We start from the raw sequence: 15,645 nt of genomic DNA on the forward strand, positions 1-15,645 counted from the left end.
CCCCCCCCCATATCTATGGTCTTTAATTTTTGCCCTTCAGCATTTTAAGTAATGGCTGAAAATACCCTGACAACTTCTTGTGGGGCATGAATTTATATTTTCGTATCATAGTATCCCATAAGTTATGCCATAAAAGGCACAACAAGTTATGCCCCTAACACCCAAATAACAAACAACTTTTTTGTCATAAGTTTATATTTTCATGTCAACATATCCCACAAATTATGCCTACTTGGCATAACAATTTATGCCGTATGTCCCTACCGAAATAACAAACAATTTTTTTGCAGCATAAGTTTATATGTTTGTATCATAATATCCACAAGTTACGCTGTAACAAGTTATGTCGTATGTCAGGAGGGCATAATGTCTTTCCAAAAAAAAAAAGAGAGAACACACAAACCTAACTTTTGTTCTCTCTAAAAAGATAAAGAATGTACTCCCCAAAAAGTACTACTCCAGTTTCTGTACACTACAACAAATTTTGGAAAAATCTACACAACTTGCGCTGCATAACTTAGTTTCTACAGAATTTATGCTTAGGGAGGCAAAAGTTTTCTAAACTTATGCCGAGCGAGGCGAAAGTTCTCTAAACTTATGCCGAGCGAATTGGGTCCAAAAAGGGTACTTGGTCCACAAATTACATTAACTGAGCAGTAGGGGGGAAAATTAAAGACCAATCTGTTTGAGGGGCAAACCATGCAAAAACTTGAAATCTATTAGCCCAATAAACTTATGGCTCTTTTCTGCGCTATTGGCCTTTAACAGTCATGGTAAAAACCCGTAAGGTTGTCATATTAGGTGCTCTATGAGTTTGCTTTTGTTTGTATTTTTCTTCCACTTTTATTGATGCATTATCTTTCATTGGAGGAATATAATGTCTTTTCATTTGCATGTTTATGCAATTATGGTGTATGCAAAAGGTTCCCCTTTGAAATGGAGAGTTGGCACTGTTTCATTCCGTACTGTGTTTAATCATCTAACTGCATCTAGTAAATCTTTTGTCTAACCATTTTGTTTTGCTTGAATAATTCTTGTCTAACCATGGGATGTATGTTATTTGAAAATGTTCTTGCACTTTAGGTAACTAATCTAACAATACTTGTTTCTTTGGCAGGTATCTCTTTGGACAAGCCTATAGTTGCCTCTTGTGGCACAGGTGTAACTGCTTGCATACTTGTCTTGGTCAGTTGAATCCTCTTTCTCTCATACAGTTCTCGCTTGTACCGTTGTACATTAATCTATGCCCAGTATTCATATGGCTATTCCATTGTCACAAAAGAGGGATGAATTCAAAGTTCATTTATCTCTATCTTTATCTTTTTAGGGCCTCCATCGACTGGGGAAGACTGACATTCCAGTCTATGATGGTTCATGGACAGAATGGGCAACACAGCCAGATACACCTCTCTCCACATCTGAAAGATGAAGACGTTTGTATGGTCTGCTTGTTTTTATGGGTGAACAATGATGATGGTGAATCTAGATCTGGTTCCTTTTATTAATGGTTAGTGTAACAACTTCAATTGTATTGTTGAATGATAAAAAGTTGTACAAATTGTCTTAATTTTACCTTCCATTATATTTTGGAGCCATTGATACCCTCGCCGTAAGCAAATCGTATCGTATTTCCCGGTGATGCTAACGAGCTTTTGTGTGGACTGAAAAGCTTTGAACCCTGTCAAAATCTTGACACGGTGGGTTTATGTGTCAAAATATTTCCAATGAAGGTCTAAAGATACTCATCTACTTTTGATAATGTTATTGACTCATGGTGTATACACCAAAGGAGATGGCGAGCTTTTGTTCTTAATTTAATGGCTGAAGTTGTTATAACTCCCCGAAACTTTGGTGTGGATTATTACTTTCGTACTTAGTACTAGAAACACTCTTATGCTTGGATAAGTGAACTTTAAAACGCCTCCAAAATCACATGTATTCATGTGTTGTCCAGTTGGACTTTATATTCGATGGGTAATTATTGACTTTAAAAGCTTAGTTAAAATAATTTTATACTAGTGAATATAACCACGCTACACGTAATTATAAATTTATTACTTCCTTCCTTCCTTTCATATTAATTGAACTGTTTAGGTGTTTTACACCCTTTAATAAAAGTAGATTAAGACATAAATTGAAAATAGTTTTCTATTTTTACCCTTATTAATTATTGTCAAATTTATTGAAGTCATCATATTGAAAATCCAAATGAATAAAATTGAAAGAACACTCAAAAAATAGTCTTGAAAACTGAACAATTAAGTTAATTTGAAAAATGGAAAATGCCTCTAAAATTCAATTAATATGAAATAGAGGGAGCAGTGAATAGACGAATATTTGTATTTATATATATAAATCATTGTTGGAACTTATATATTGGTTGTTTGCATTTTCTAAAACATTATTAGTTAAGGTGCATACAACCAATATATAAGTAATTTTCTAAAGAAATTTACTGAAATAAAGAATTTGATTGGAAAAGAAAAAGAAAAGAAAAAAAATAGAGAGGGATTCAACTTGACGTGGGGTGGGGTGGGTGGGAGGTCCAGGAAAAGAAAGAAAATGGAGGGATGGATCACTTGAAAGTGGGCGGAAGATGAAGTGAATTAAGATGAAATTAAAATTAAAATAAGTCAAAAAGTAAAAGAGAGAAATAAAGAAAAAAACTTAAAATGAAAAAAAATACATTTTAATTAAATTAACACATGTCATATAATGATTGGTGTGTGAATACACTTGCTTCTTAAAATCTGGGGTTGATCAAAAAATGATATAATAATATTTGTTCAAAATTATTTAGTGGGGTAATAAATATCGTTTTAAAAAATTCGAGGCAACTTCTATAATGACTTTATGCTTTTTCTCTTAATTTAAATATGTGTTTGTTTTCATTTCTTTATAATGCTGCCATAGGTATGTTACTTGTAAAAATACATACAACAAACCCAATCAAATAAGTTACTCATACATTACAGACTAGTAAAATTACCCGCACTTTGCGCGGGTATTTAATATCACAAAATTTATAAAATAATACTTAAAATTTATCGGTCATTAAAACTAAAACACTATATTATCTTACATACAAGATTACGTAGTAACAAACATTATTAATGTAAAGGAAAATGAAAATTATAACATCTTATCATTTATCCTTAATAACATAAGCATAAATTAATGACTGTAAAAATACATATCATGATTTATTACATAAGCAATGGTGTCAGTGCGCCACTCAACAGGAGCAAAGTACACAAATATTTAATTGTGTAGAAGAAGAAGAAGAGGTTCAAAATTTTCGTTATTTTAAAATGAAAGGAAATTGGTGTGAACAAATGTTTATTGTGTCTTATCGGAAAGGTTACAACTATTTGGAAAAGTTGCAACCTTTCGGAAATGTCACAATCTTTCATAAAAGTCGCAACTCTTCATTAAAGTCACAACTTTTTATTAAAGCACAACTCTTTATAAAAGTCGCAACTTTTTATAAAAGTCACAATTTTTCATGAGAGGGGAATGCTAGTTTTGAAAATAAATAAATTAAAAGGGAGACCTGGTTTGTGAAGGCGCCACGTAGACGGACCTAGGATTCTCTTTTATATTATGATCAATGGCGGATCCAGGATTTAGAGTCCGTGGGTGCCAAATAGACTTATCGATTAAATTAATTTTATATTTGATTAAATTATTTGTCTTTTCGATATATATCATAAATCAATCAATAAAATGTAAATAATAAGATATTACACTTTTATTGAGTATTTAGTCAAATAAAAGAAAAGTCAAAGGAGTAATAAATGTAATTAATTTAATTTAAGTCAATAACAATTATAAAAAAATAAAAATAAAAATAAAAATTGTGCTAGTGCTTGGAGCCTTTTTTTTTTTTCTTAAAAAACGTCAGCATCAAATTTCTCAAAAAAATAGGTACAAATGGGATTCGAACCCGCAACATCAACCTTCTAAAGTTGCCCTCCTACCATGGCACCACAAGACAATTTTGTTCTGTGGGTGACACGCTTTATATTTATATAAAATATTATATATATATATATACCTATGTATATATAGAGTTTCTGTCGAAGTTCGGGGGTGGCGTGGCACCCCCAAACCTCTGCATAGATCCGCCACTGATTATGATATATATATATATATATATGATATGATTTACTACCCCAAAACTTCTTCCGCAATTGTCCTATTGATAAATGAAATTCTCAAAATGTTGAAATAACCACACCTACAAAATTTAGCCATCAAGAAACTTGAAGAAACAAATTTATAACATATTTGGATAGATTTATTTTAAGTATTTTAAAACAATTTTATAGCATTTAGGTAAAATAAAAAAGTACTACTAATAATTGGAGTTTAGCCGTAAGAAAAAATGAAAAGGTTTAGAAAATGAAAGCCTGCAGATAAACCTCTAAAAAAAACCCAAAGCCCCTTGCGTAGACAATTCAGTTTTTCCGACGAGCAAGACCGGAGACAAATTCAGTTTTTCCGACGAGAAAGAGAGCCGAAACCGAAGCATTATCTTCGTATTCTCTAAGCTTCTCAATGCATCTAACCACTACTCCTCCTCCTCAACAGCTGAATTCAATACAATTATCTTCAAAACCCCTTTTTTTCACATTGCCATTCAAATGCAGAAGGAAGTTTTCCCGTATAAGAAGACCTACCATTGTAGCTTCTTCTTCCAATACTAATAACAGTCCCGAAGGGTTTTCTTGGCTGCAACTTTCACAGTCCATTCGCCGTGGTTCCGAACGTTTCTTGAATCAATTGGAAGACTCTGTGAAGAAAGAGACAGGTTTTGATTTTCAGGATGTTAAAGTTAAAGTTGGGGAATTTTCAGGTCGAGCTGTTGATTCAGCCAAGAATGGCCAAATTTTGCTGCAACGTTTTCAGTCTGAGTTGTTTCCTGAGTTCTTGAATTGGAACAAATTCGAGTCCTGGAAGGTGAACTTTTGCATTTTTTGTATTTGAGTTATTTGTAAAACTTTGTGCTCACATTATCCTTTTTCCTCCTTCCTTCAGGACGTCAAGAAATGGGATTCCAAAAGAGTTGGTGTCTTCATTCTCTATATTATAGTTACGGTATGTTCTTGTCAAAAAATATATATGGCAATTCGAGCTCCTATTATTAATAGGGAAAGAAAAGAACTTACTGAGGCATACATGGAAGCATTGATTCCTGAACCTACTCCTGTTAATGTCAAAAGGTAAAACACAAATCAACTGCTAACTGTTTTCTTTTTTTATGAATACTTGATATTCAGAGATTGATATGATGTCATGTTTTGATCGGTCTGAGGTGCATCTTGAATTTTCTACCTTTTATTTTGATGATAAAGGTTTTATTAAAAAAAAAACCAGTTCCAAGGAAGTGTTTGAGAAACATAAGATAGGAAACAGATTATGGCTGCAATGTCTTTGGAAATTCTTAAGTCACTTTGTAAGCATCCTTTAATTTACCTAAAAAAACTTGTAGAAATATGTATACCTATGAACGGTTTCAGCTTTTCTTTCAATACACCTACCATTTCATCTTTACATAATATCCACATAATACAAGCCGGGATAGTGTCTCAAATCTCCTTTGCTCCTTTCGGAGTCCTTACAGAATCAATCATGACCCCACTAATCCCCAGTCCACTGTACTTCCGACCTTTTCCAAAGTTTTTATATCTTGTGATGGATTGGGGGAATTTAAGAGGAGCAGTCTTGCAGCCTTTTCATAAGACAAGCCTATTCCAAAGCACGTCCCATGATGGAGACAAATGATTCTCTGATAGTTTAAAGATTTGATTAGACTCTTACTTGACCATTGAACTTTTCTTAGATGGGGTAAAAGCTCAATATTTCTAGATTTTAGTTTGATCTGGGCCATCATCATAAAATCAAATCAATGCAGTTTATGAATAGGAGGAAACATTTACCCATGCCACCTTATGCAAGTATGTCTTGTTGCTTGATCCAATTGGTGATCTAAGATGTTTTGTAATCTCTCAACTCCTTTCTTGGACATGTATTCTTATAGATTCAAGAAAGGTTTGTGGAGGAAGACTACCCCCAAAGGTCTAAAGTTAAAGAAGTTCATTGAAGCAGCAGATGGAACTCTTATTCATGACAGTTCCTATGTTGGTGAAGATGCTTGGGAAGATGATTCTGGCAGTCATAATATGAAAGAGGTGATAGACCATGATACTAGATTGAGAGTAGAGGATAAAGAGACTCTGAAAGAGAATCTTGGAATTTCAGGTGAGTTTTGTTATTAGCCTTGCATTATTTTTAAGTACGTAACGATCCTCCTCCATCATTTTTCCTTCATTCTAAAAAAAAAAGATGCAGGAGAATTTTATAGTAGTATTTTATCATCTTTGAATTTATTTTTATTTTAAAAAGAATAAGCTGCACTCTGCAAGCTCATTTTTTGTATTTTCATGCTCCCCCAAGTAATGGTAAAACTTTTGAACGGGTGGACTTTCCCTTTTATTTTTGGTTTGGGTGAAGGGGAGGGGGGATGTATATTTACCAGTATTCTAAAAGGCGAGTGAAGTTGGTCGCAGTCCCATGTATTTTCATAAGCAGGTTGAAAAGTTACTGCAAAGTCATGATACAAGTAGATGTGATGCCGTGTATCAATTAGAGGGCATTTTTTTTTTTCTGTTTTTTTAAAAGCAGCTGGACAAAAGAACGCTGTTTGTTGTCACCGTTTAAGAAAACACGAGTTAGAAATTTTAAACTTCTATATTAAATATGAAAACTATATTAAAAGTTAAAATTTTATTATATAGACTATTACATAAATAATTCAATAAATTTACACTAACAAAGTAATTTCATATATTATGTTAATGATAGGTTCCTTTTTGCTGCCTATTCCACTTTTGTAGTTCTTGCATCCACTGGATGCTTTGTTATTAATAGTTTAATACAACTCTTACTTCATCAAAAAAAAAAAAAAATTCATATAATACGTTAATTTTTTACTTTTAACAGATTTAATAATTTATTACTCTACCTTACTTAAAAAAACTCCACTAAATTCTTTTACATAATTTAACAAAAGAAACTTGTATAAAGTATAAACATAAAAAGATTTTGAAAAAAATATTTTAAAGTGAAATATCAATTGTTTAGTGTCGCCTCTTCATAAGAGGCTCATTAGCAGGAAAAGTATTCCTTAGAACCTTGATGACGACATTGAAGCTCACATTAAGCGAGGAGAAACGCTAAACATGTTTTGAGCCTTGCTTCAGGGCTTAAACGCACCTCTGACAACCCTGGTTGAATAGTACATAATTTATGTTTCAAGCTTTGGGAAAAATATTTTTGCTGCCAAAAAAGTATTTTGGACATAAGTCTTCAAACTTCTTCAACCGGGTAAATATCATTCTAACTTTCTAGTATTACCTTTTGCTTTGTTATTTTAGTTATTTGACTTTGCAGATAGTTTTAAAATAGTTGTTAGAATTTTAATATGTCAACTAGAAAATATGAATTCAATTAACAAAGCCTCTCATTCAATTTTTTTAAAAGAAGTTTAAGGCCTCCTGTTCAGTTTTGGCTTTAGGCCGCTAATGTTCTTGAGCCGCCTCTGGTTGGTTAAGTATGTATTCATGCTTCATAATAAAATGCATAAATAACTAGTGTCAAACGTTTCATTGTATGTTTTGCATGGTACAGCTCAACTTGTTGGTAAGTTTGCCAGGCAGAGATGTAGTAAATCGAGTTAAGCTCAGAATATAGCTGAAAGGTATGAAGGAAAACCAATTAAGCTAGAACTGATCTGATTACGTTCTTGAGGTTCCCAGGAAGCCCTAATTTTATAGACTTCAGTGACCATTTATCGTAAAAAAAAAATTTAAGTTGCCAAGTGAATCCAAATTATGTTAGTAGTCTATTTAAGCATTTCTTTTCCTTTTTTTTTGCAGCTGAAAATCAGGATATGGGAGGAACATGGCGTGCAAGACTTCAAGAATGGCACAAAATTCTTAGGAAGGAGAAGATGGCAGAACAATTAGATTCAGTAAATGCGAGGTATGTGGTTGAATTTGACATGAAGGAAGTTGAGAACAGCCTTCGCAAAGATGTGGTTGAGAAGACAAGAGAAACTCAAGGAACCAGGGCATTGTGGATCTCGAAAAGATGGTGGAGATATCGCCTGAAACTTCCGTATATCTATTTTCTTCAAAAACTTGATACTTCTGAGGTAAATGTTTCACTTTCTCACTTCTGTATCTCTTCATACTCAGATATGGTTGGTCTCTTCTGGTTCTAATGCTTCCAAGTGGAAATAAGTGTGGATGCTTTTAAATCTACAGTATTAATGCATACATGGTACATTTTAAGGATTGTACTTCAAGTTGTGGCATGGGTGACATGATGCCACCCTATTCTTCATTCTTTTTTTTTTTTTGAAAATGGTAACGATGTATTATATCACAAAAGTACATGGGTTGTACTCAAACCTTATATACAGATGCACTCTAGACACTCCTACTCTATTTCTATATTGAGTCTAAAACATCAACTATAGAGGCAGTGTCATTTGAGTATAATTGATTACACCAAAAACATAACAACAAAATGCAGTTTAGTTTAACATCCTGCACACTATTTTCTATGCCTTCAAAACATCTGGAATTCCTTTCTTTCCAGATTGCCCACCATATTGAAGCAGGGATAATTCTCCATCTAGTTCTGTCTTTTGCAAGGGCACCTGCCTCCTCCCAGCTGTACAAGGCCTCAGTAACTCTCCTAGGCATAGTCCAGGATATGCCTTTAAGGCTCAAGAAAATCCTCCAAAGCTGCCGGGTGTATTTGCAGTGTAGAAATAGATGGTCTACAAGTAGCATTTCATATTGATTGTATCCTCCCAAACCTCCAACACACCTCATCTTTACCTCCTCCTCCCATAGTATTAGTCTATATTATATACAAATGCTTTTAGTATAGTATATTTTGCTAAGTACTATACACAAGAAAATAAGTTACAAATCCACTTATTTCCTGGAAAACTATTTCCTTCATACCAAACACACCCGAAATGTTGAATTTGGGATGTATGAGATGGATCCAAATAGAGTGAGATGGATATAAAGTATTCATACTCCAAGTTCAACTAGTTAGGGAATATGGTGGAGTTGATTGAAGTGTGGTGATTACTTGGGAAGTTTCATCATTCCTCGACATACAAAACTGGATTTCCCACGATTTAATGGCCAAGAGGACCCTTTGGGATGGTTGAACAGATGTGAACACTTCTTTCGACACCAACAAACTCGGGAAGAAGAAATGGTTGGACTTGCTTCTTTTCATTTGGAGGGCAATGCACAACTTTGGTTTCTTCAACTAGAGACTGAACTACCTCAACTGTCTTGGGATGACTTCAAACGTCATTGTAACCTTCGTTTTGGGCCACCAATCAGAAGTCAGAAATTGGGAGAATTGGCTAAGCTACGCCAGATCGGGTCTGTGGCAGATTACCAAGAAACATTTGAGCAGTTAATTTCGCGGGTTGGTACACTCACAGTCACAAAAAATTGAACTTTATATCAACGGTCTTACTAATTATATAGCAATTGAGGTTGAGTTGCATAATCCTCCAGATTTAGCTATGGCAATGAGTTTATCCCCATTTTATGAGCGCAAGGAAAAACTCATTTGTTCGCAATTGTTAGATGCTTGCACATCAAAGACAATAGATTTTTCACCTCAACAATATGTCAGATTTGTGAAGAAACTGACCAGATCTGAAATGGAGGAAAGGCGACTTAAGGGACTTTGTTTCAACTGTGATGAACCATTCGCTTGAGGTCATCAGTGCAAGAAGTTTTTCTAGATTGACTCTATATACAATGAGGAAGAATTTGTTAGAAAAGGGGGAACTACTAATATTTTCCACACTTAGCGCTTGAGGGAAAGCGCGCTTTGAAGAGGGGAGTAATGTTAGCACTCCTTTTAGTCTACCAATGTTTTACACATGGAAGATTTAAGGAAATTAAGTTTTTTATTTTTTATTTCTATTTGCAGTAGATTACTACAGCTTTTTTTTTTTGAAAATGGTAACGATGTATTATATCACAAAAGTACATGGGTTGTACTCAAACCTTATATACAGATGCACTCTAGACACTCCTACTCTATTTCTATATTGAGTCTAGAACATCAACTATAGAGACAGTGTCATTTGAGTATAATTGATTACACCAAAAACATAACAACAAAATGCAGTTTAGTTTAACATCCTGCACACTATTTTCTATGCCTTCAAAACATCTGGAATTCCTTTCTTTCCAGATTGCCCACCATATTGAAGCAGGGATAATTCTCCATCTAGTTCTGTCTTTTGCAAGGGCACCTGCCTCCTCCCAGCTGTACAAGGCCTCAGTAACTCTCCTAGGCATAGTCCAGGATATGCCTTTAAGGCTCAAGAAAATCCTCCAAAGCTGCCGGGTGTATTTGCAGTGTAGAAATAGATGGTTTACAGTTTCTAAGGTTTCCCCACATAGGAAACACCTAGAGCATAAGGTTATCCCCCTTTTCATTACATTATCCTGAGTCAGGGCAGCTTCCTTAGCTAGCAGCCAAATAAAGCATGAGACTTTGTGTGGGATTCTACACTTCCATACTTGTTTCCAAGGCCAGATGGGACTCTGCTGGCTTGATTCATCCATCAGCCTGTAAGCTGAATGCACTTTGAACTCTCCTCTATTGTTGCCTTTCCACCAAAGCATATCCTCATATGCCTGAAGTCCAGTAAAATGTCCAACCAACTTGAGGAATTCTGCCAACCTCATCACTTCCCAGTCATTTGGTTCTCTCCTGAAGATGAAATTCCACCCTTGTGGTGTCCATAGTTCTGCAATAGTTCTTTGTTGGAACATTGCCAGATTGTAAATATCAGGGAAAAGAGTTTCCAGGTTACCTTTCTCATGCCATTCATCCTTCCAGAATTTGATTTTGTTCCCATTCCCCACTTTCATCTTGAATTTGGGTTTAACTTCCTCCCATAATGCTCTTATGGATCTCCATAAACTGATCCCATAAGGTGTGGTCACAATCTTAGTCATCCAACTATCTTGATTCTCATATTTGGCACCTATCACTCTTCTCCAAAGTGTTTGGTTTTCATTTGAGTATTTGCACAACCACTTCATTAAGAGTGCTTTGCCATGTAGCTCCATATTCTTTATTCCCAGACCACCATTCTTCTTTCCAGTTGTCACTGCATTCCATTTTACTAGATGAAAACCTCTATTCTCTTTGTTTCCTTGCCACAAGAACTTCCTTCTTATGCTGTCTAGTCTTTTAGTGATCCCTGGTGGGATGGGAAATAGAGACAGCATGTAAGTTGGGAGAGCATCTAGGACTGAGTTTATGAGGGTCAGTCTACCCCCTCTTGACAAGTACTGAGTTTTCCATCTGGCCAGCTTCTTCTCACACTTCTCTATCACACCATTCCAAATTTCTAAGGACTTGGATTTTGCTCCCAATGGCATACCCAAATATGTTGTAGGTAGAGTACCTACTTCACCCCCTAAAATTGAAGCTAATAAGTCTATGTTGTTGACCTCATTGATAGTATACATAGAACTTTTAATCCAGTTAATGTGCAACCCGGATACCCCTTCAAACAACACTAGGATCACCCTTAAGTATTTCAGTTGGTCTTCCTCAGCTCCACAAAAAATCAGTGTATCATCTGCATACTGAAGATGTGTCACCTCCAAGCTTTCTGTATTTTCTCTAGCCACATCAAAACCTTTTATCCATCCTCTCATATTTGCTGTCTTGAGCATATATTCAGCCCTCCATAGTAATTAAGAACAAGAAAGGGACAATGGATCACCCTGCCTGAGTCCTCTTTGAGTTTGAAAAAACCCTGCTGGGGACCCATTAATCAGAACAGAGAAGCTTACTGTAGAAATGCAGAAGCTAATCCAGTTCAACCATTTTTGTCCAAATCCCATCATCTCTAAAATCTTCAGAAGGTACTTCCAATTCACATGATCATATGTTTTTTCTATGTCCAGCTTGCATAGAATGCCAGGTTCTTCTGCTTAATCCTGGAATCTACAGCTTCATTAGCAATCAACACTGCATCCATAATTTGTCTCCCTTTTTATAAAAGCCATTTGCTGTGAGTCCACCAGTCTGTCTATCACAACTTTCAACCTTCTTTTGAATGATGTTATAAGGGAAAATAGCAAAAGATAGATTTTTTAAACAAAACATTTGCCTTTGCTTGAACTCTAGCTGGAAACTAAAATTCTCTGGTTCATGTGGATCAAACTAATTTATTATCTTTACTCGGATATGGACGCACTTCCAACTAGATTTACTGACTTAGTGTTCTGCAGGTGGCTGCTATAGTCTTCACAGAGGATCTGAAGAGAGTGTTTGTCACAATGAAAGAAGGATTCCCTCTTGAATATATTGTGCGTAAGACATATTAACCTTTCCAGAATAAAGTCTCACTGTTCCTGAACTCCTGACCTTTATACTGATTAATATTTTCTCCTCTCAGGTTGATATTCCACTAGATCCTTTCTTATTTGAGATGATATCAAGTTCTGGAGCTGAAGTAGATCTACTTCAGAAGCGGCAGATTCATTACTTTTTCAAAGTTCTTTTTGCTTTATTGCCTGGAATACTGATTTTGTGGTTTATAAGAGAATCTATGATGCTTCTGAACATCACGACAAATCGCCTCCTCTATAAGAAATATAAACAACTCTTCGATATGGCTTATGCTGAAAATTTTATTTTGGTAACTTTTTATCATCTAATACCAGTCTCTTTTATTTTTTCTGAATATTTTGAATCTACAGTCACCTTTTAACTCCTATTCCTTGCCTACTTAGCCAGTTGGAGAAGTTGGTGAGACGAAATCGATGTATAAAGAAATAGTATTGGGAGGAGATGTTTGGGATCTTTTGGATGAATTGATGATTTATATGGGAAATCCAATGCAATATTATGAGAAAGATGTCAAATTTGTGCGGGTAAACTCAATGATCCTTTCAAGACTTGCTAAAACTATATATTATGCAAATCTTGTTCAGTATGATTCATTTAATGCACTGCAGGGTGTGCTTTTGTCTGGCCCCCCTGGAACAGGTAAAACACTGTTTGCTCGGACACTTGCAAAGGAAAGTGGGATGCCTTTTGTATTTGCTTCTGGTGCAGAGTTTACTGATAGTGAAAAGAGTGGTGCTGCACGAATCAATGAAATGTTTTCTGTTGCTAGGAGAAATGTAAGTCTACTTCATCTAATAAAAAAATTGACATCATATAGGGATGGGAATGTTCCTCAAAGTAAAAAGTTTGCATCTTATGATTTCTGTACCGAAAGCAGCTACCGGTCAAAAGTTAAAGGGAGGGGGGGGGGGGGGGGAGGTGATTAGACACGACATGGTAGAAGGTAAGTAGGTAACTGAGGGGGTGGAGGGGGCAGAAGAACTGGGTGTCTATTTTCTTACAATACAGTGTCGGGTACCTTTATTTTGAGCCGAGGATCTATCAGAAACAGCCTCTCTACCTTACAAAGGTAGGGGTAAGGTCTGCGTACATCCTACCTTCATTGTTGGAAATGAAAAAGATTACAGTTTCAGAATTCTTAATCTGGTTTTCTTTTCTGTTCTGCAGAAGTATAGGCTTTACTTGAAAAGGATCAATTCAGTTCAAACCCAACAAGCAAACATGGTTGCCGCATTAGGGGGAAGGGACTATGTGCGAATGGGCTCACTGGATGGGCTTGGAGATTTTCGAACATTGGGTGGATCAGGACGGTATACTCATGCTGCCTTATCATCGTACAGTTCAGGGGGCATGCTTGGCAGACTAAATAGTGCTGCTGGTCTGAGCGTGCGCAACCTGGCAGCATCTCAGCTACTCCAACCTAGTCATGGTCAAAATTTGAGCGGGGGTAAGTCTCCAAGGAAGCTTCTAAACCAGTAACAAATATTCAGTCTAACTCAAAACCAGAAACTTATTTTTGTCTAGTGTGCTTTTACAATGCAGTAAGCATAAGTTACTTTAACTGTTAGTCTTTTTTTCAATTTATGTTAAACTCTTGGTTTCACTATTTGAAGTTTGAACCAAACACGAATAACCAGGTCTTGAGCATGCTGAGTCACTACTGGGGATGAAGTACAACAACAACAATCCAGTATATTCCCACATGTGGGGTCTGTGGAGGGTCAGGTGTACATAGACCCCTACCTTGAGGGGGTATAGAGGTTGTTTTCCGATATACCCTTGGCTCGAGAATAGGTTTGAAAGAAGAACAAGAGTAAAAATCAATGATGAAGATAATGAAGAAAGAAAAGCACTGAGAGTAAAATAGTGTAGATAACCAAAGTAAATGAAACATCACCAGTGTTTTGGAGAGTGAGAAGAAAAGAGCGACAAGGGCTCGGCGTGAAGCAAAAGCACACTTTTTTCAACTAAACTGCTATTTAATACAAAAATAAAAAATATTAAATATGTTTTACCATCTTACCCAATTTGGCCCACTTCGTGCCCCAGAAGGTAGCACTTAATATGAAAATATTAGCCCTGTGGGTGCATATACTGGCTGGTACTGCTTGCCGTAGCGGAAGCTATTTGTGTCTACTAAGATCGTAGATGTTCTGATACCATGTGAAAATAATAAAAAAACTTCTCATGAAATTGATTAACAAGGTACAAGAGGTGGTCCTTATATAGGAGTCTTAGGTTACATATAGTAAGATAGGTAATCAATCTCTATGCCGATAGGGTAAATAAATTCTATTATTAAATACAAGATACTCTAAGGTACCTTATAAATTTTTTTAAATGAATTTCCTTGGGTTGAGGCCCTTCTCCCAACCCTACTGCATTTATGACCGGGCTGCCTTTTTTTTATGTACAATGAAACAAGATGTGTATGAATCTAGACACATATTTACTTGTAATTCAACAATGTACTTTTGCTAATTCAAGGGGATAAAATTTACATTCAGTTGTCCTCTTTGTAGGCTCCAGCTTTTGTATTTATAGATGAGATTGATGCTATTGCTGGAAGGCATGCAAGAAAGGATCCACGCAGGAAGGCAACATTTGAGGCTCTGATTTCTCAGCTTGACGGGGAGTGAGTATCGTAGTTTCATTTCATGGATATAACACTCTTCTTTGCAATGAAAATTTCATATTGGAGATCACTATAGCGCAGCTGTTTTTGATGAGATCTGATTCTAGAATCTTCTTCTGCAGTCTGCTTGATATGGCTTCTCAAAGAACAACATTTCCCTTTCTTCCCTACCCTGTCTACAATCTCTAGCCAGTGAAATCCTTTGCTGTTGAATTATGCATTTTTGTATTATGAGGCAATGAAAAATCTAGGGTGTGTTTGGTATGAAGGAAAATGTTTTCCTAGAAAACAAGTAGATTTTTGACTTATTTTCTCATGTTTGGTTGGTGAGTAGAAAATATTTTCCGGAAAAGATTTTTTAGTGTTTGATTTATGAATGAAAATTATTTTTGAGAAAATATCTTTTATTTTCACTAGAGAGTAGAAAATAATTTTTGAATTGAAGTTGAAAATATTTTTTAAAAATAAACTTAAATTTTTTTTTGGGGAGGGTGGGGTGGTGGGGCTGGCGTGGGGAG

The 15,645-nt window shown here is 35.5% G+C and overlaps 2 protein-coding genes across 3 annotated transcripts in view; both read left to right on the forward strand.

Annotated features, from left to right (window-relative positions):
- The window catches only part of LOC102588680 (thiosulfate/3-mercaptopyruvate sulfurtransferase 1, mitochondrial-like), an 18,282-nt gene extending 16,677 nt beyond the window's left edge, over positions 1-1,605 (forward strand). For both annotated transcript variants that reach the window (XM_006347056.2, XM_015308682.1), the window contains 2 exons: positions 1,118-1,185; positions 1,328-1,605. In XM_006347056.2, coding sequence (XP_006347118.1) covers positions 1,118-1,185; positions 1,328-1,429 — 170 coding nt within the window. In that variant the 3' untranslated portion in view covers positions 1,430-1,605. The remainder of the gene's footprint in view (positions 1-1,117; positions 1,186-1,327) is intronic.
- A 2,780-nt stretch (positions 1,606-4,385) lies between these two features.
- The window catches only part of LOC102589653 (ATP-dependent zinc metalloprotease FTSH 12, chloroplastic), a 21,033-nt gene continuing 9,773 nt past the window's right edge, over positions 4,386-15,645 (forward strand). Inside the window, exons 1-9 of the mRNA XM_006347058.2 lie at positions 4,386-4,962; positions 5,041-5,225; positions 6,044-6,264; positions 7,941-8,218; positions 12,372-12,449; positions 12,539-12,781; positions 12,876-13,016; positions 13,101-13,268; positions 15,015-15,127. Of these exons, the coding sequence (XP_006347120.1) occupies positions 4,561-4,962; positions 5,041-5,225; positions 6,044-6,264; positions 7,941-8,218; positions 12,372-12,449; positions 12,539-12,781; positions 12,876-13,016; positions 13,101-13,268; positions 15,015-15,127 (1,829 nt within the window). The 5' untranslated portion in view covers positions 4,386-4,560. The remainder of the gene's footprint in view (positions 4,963-5,040; positions 5,226-6,043; positions 6,265-7,940; positions 8,219-12,371; positions 12,450-12,538; positions 12,782-12,875; positions 13,017-13,100; positions 13,269-15,014; positions 15,128-15,645) is intronic.

The sequence above is a fragment of the Solanum tuberosum genome, unplaced genomic scaffold, assembly GCF_000226075.1.
Source record: "Solanum tuberosum cultivar DM 1-3 516 R44 unplaced genomic scaffold, SolTub_3.0 scf00083, whole genome shotgun sequence".
In the NCBI taxonomy this organism is placed as follows: Eukaryota; Viridiplantae; Streptophyta; class Magnoliopsida; order Solanales; family Solanaceae; genus Solanum; species Solanum tuberosum.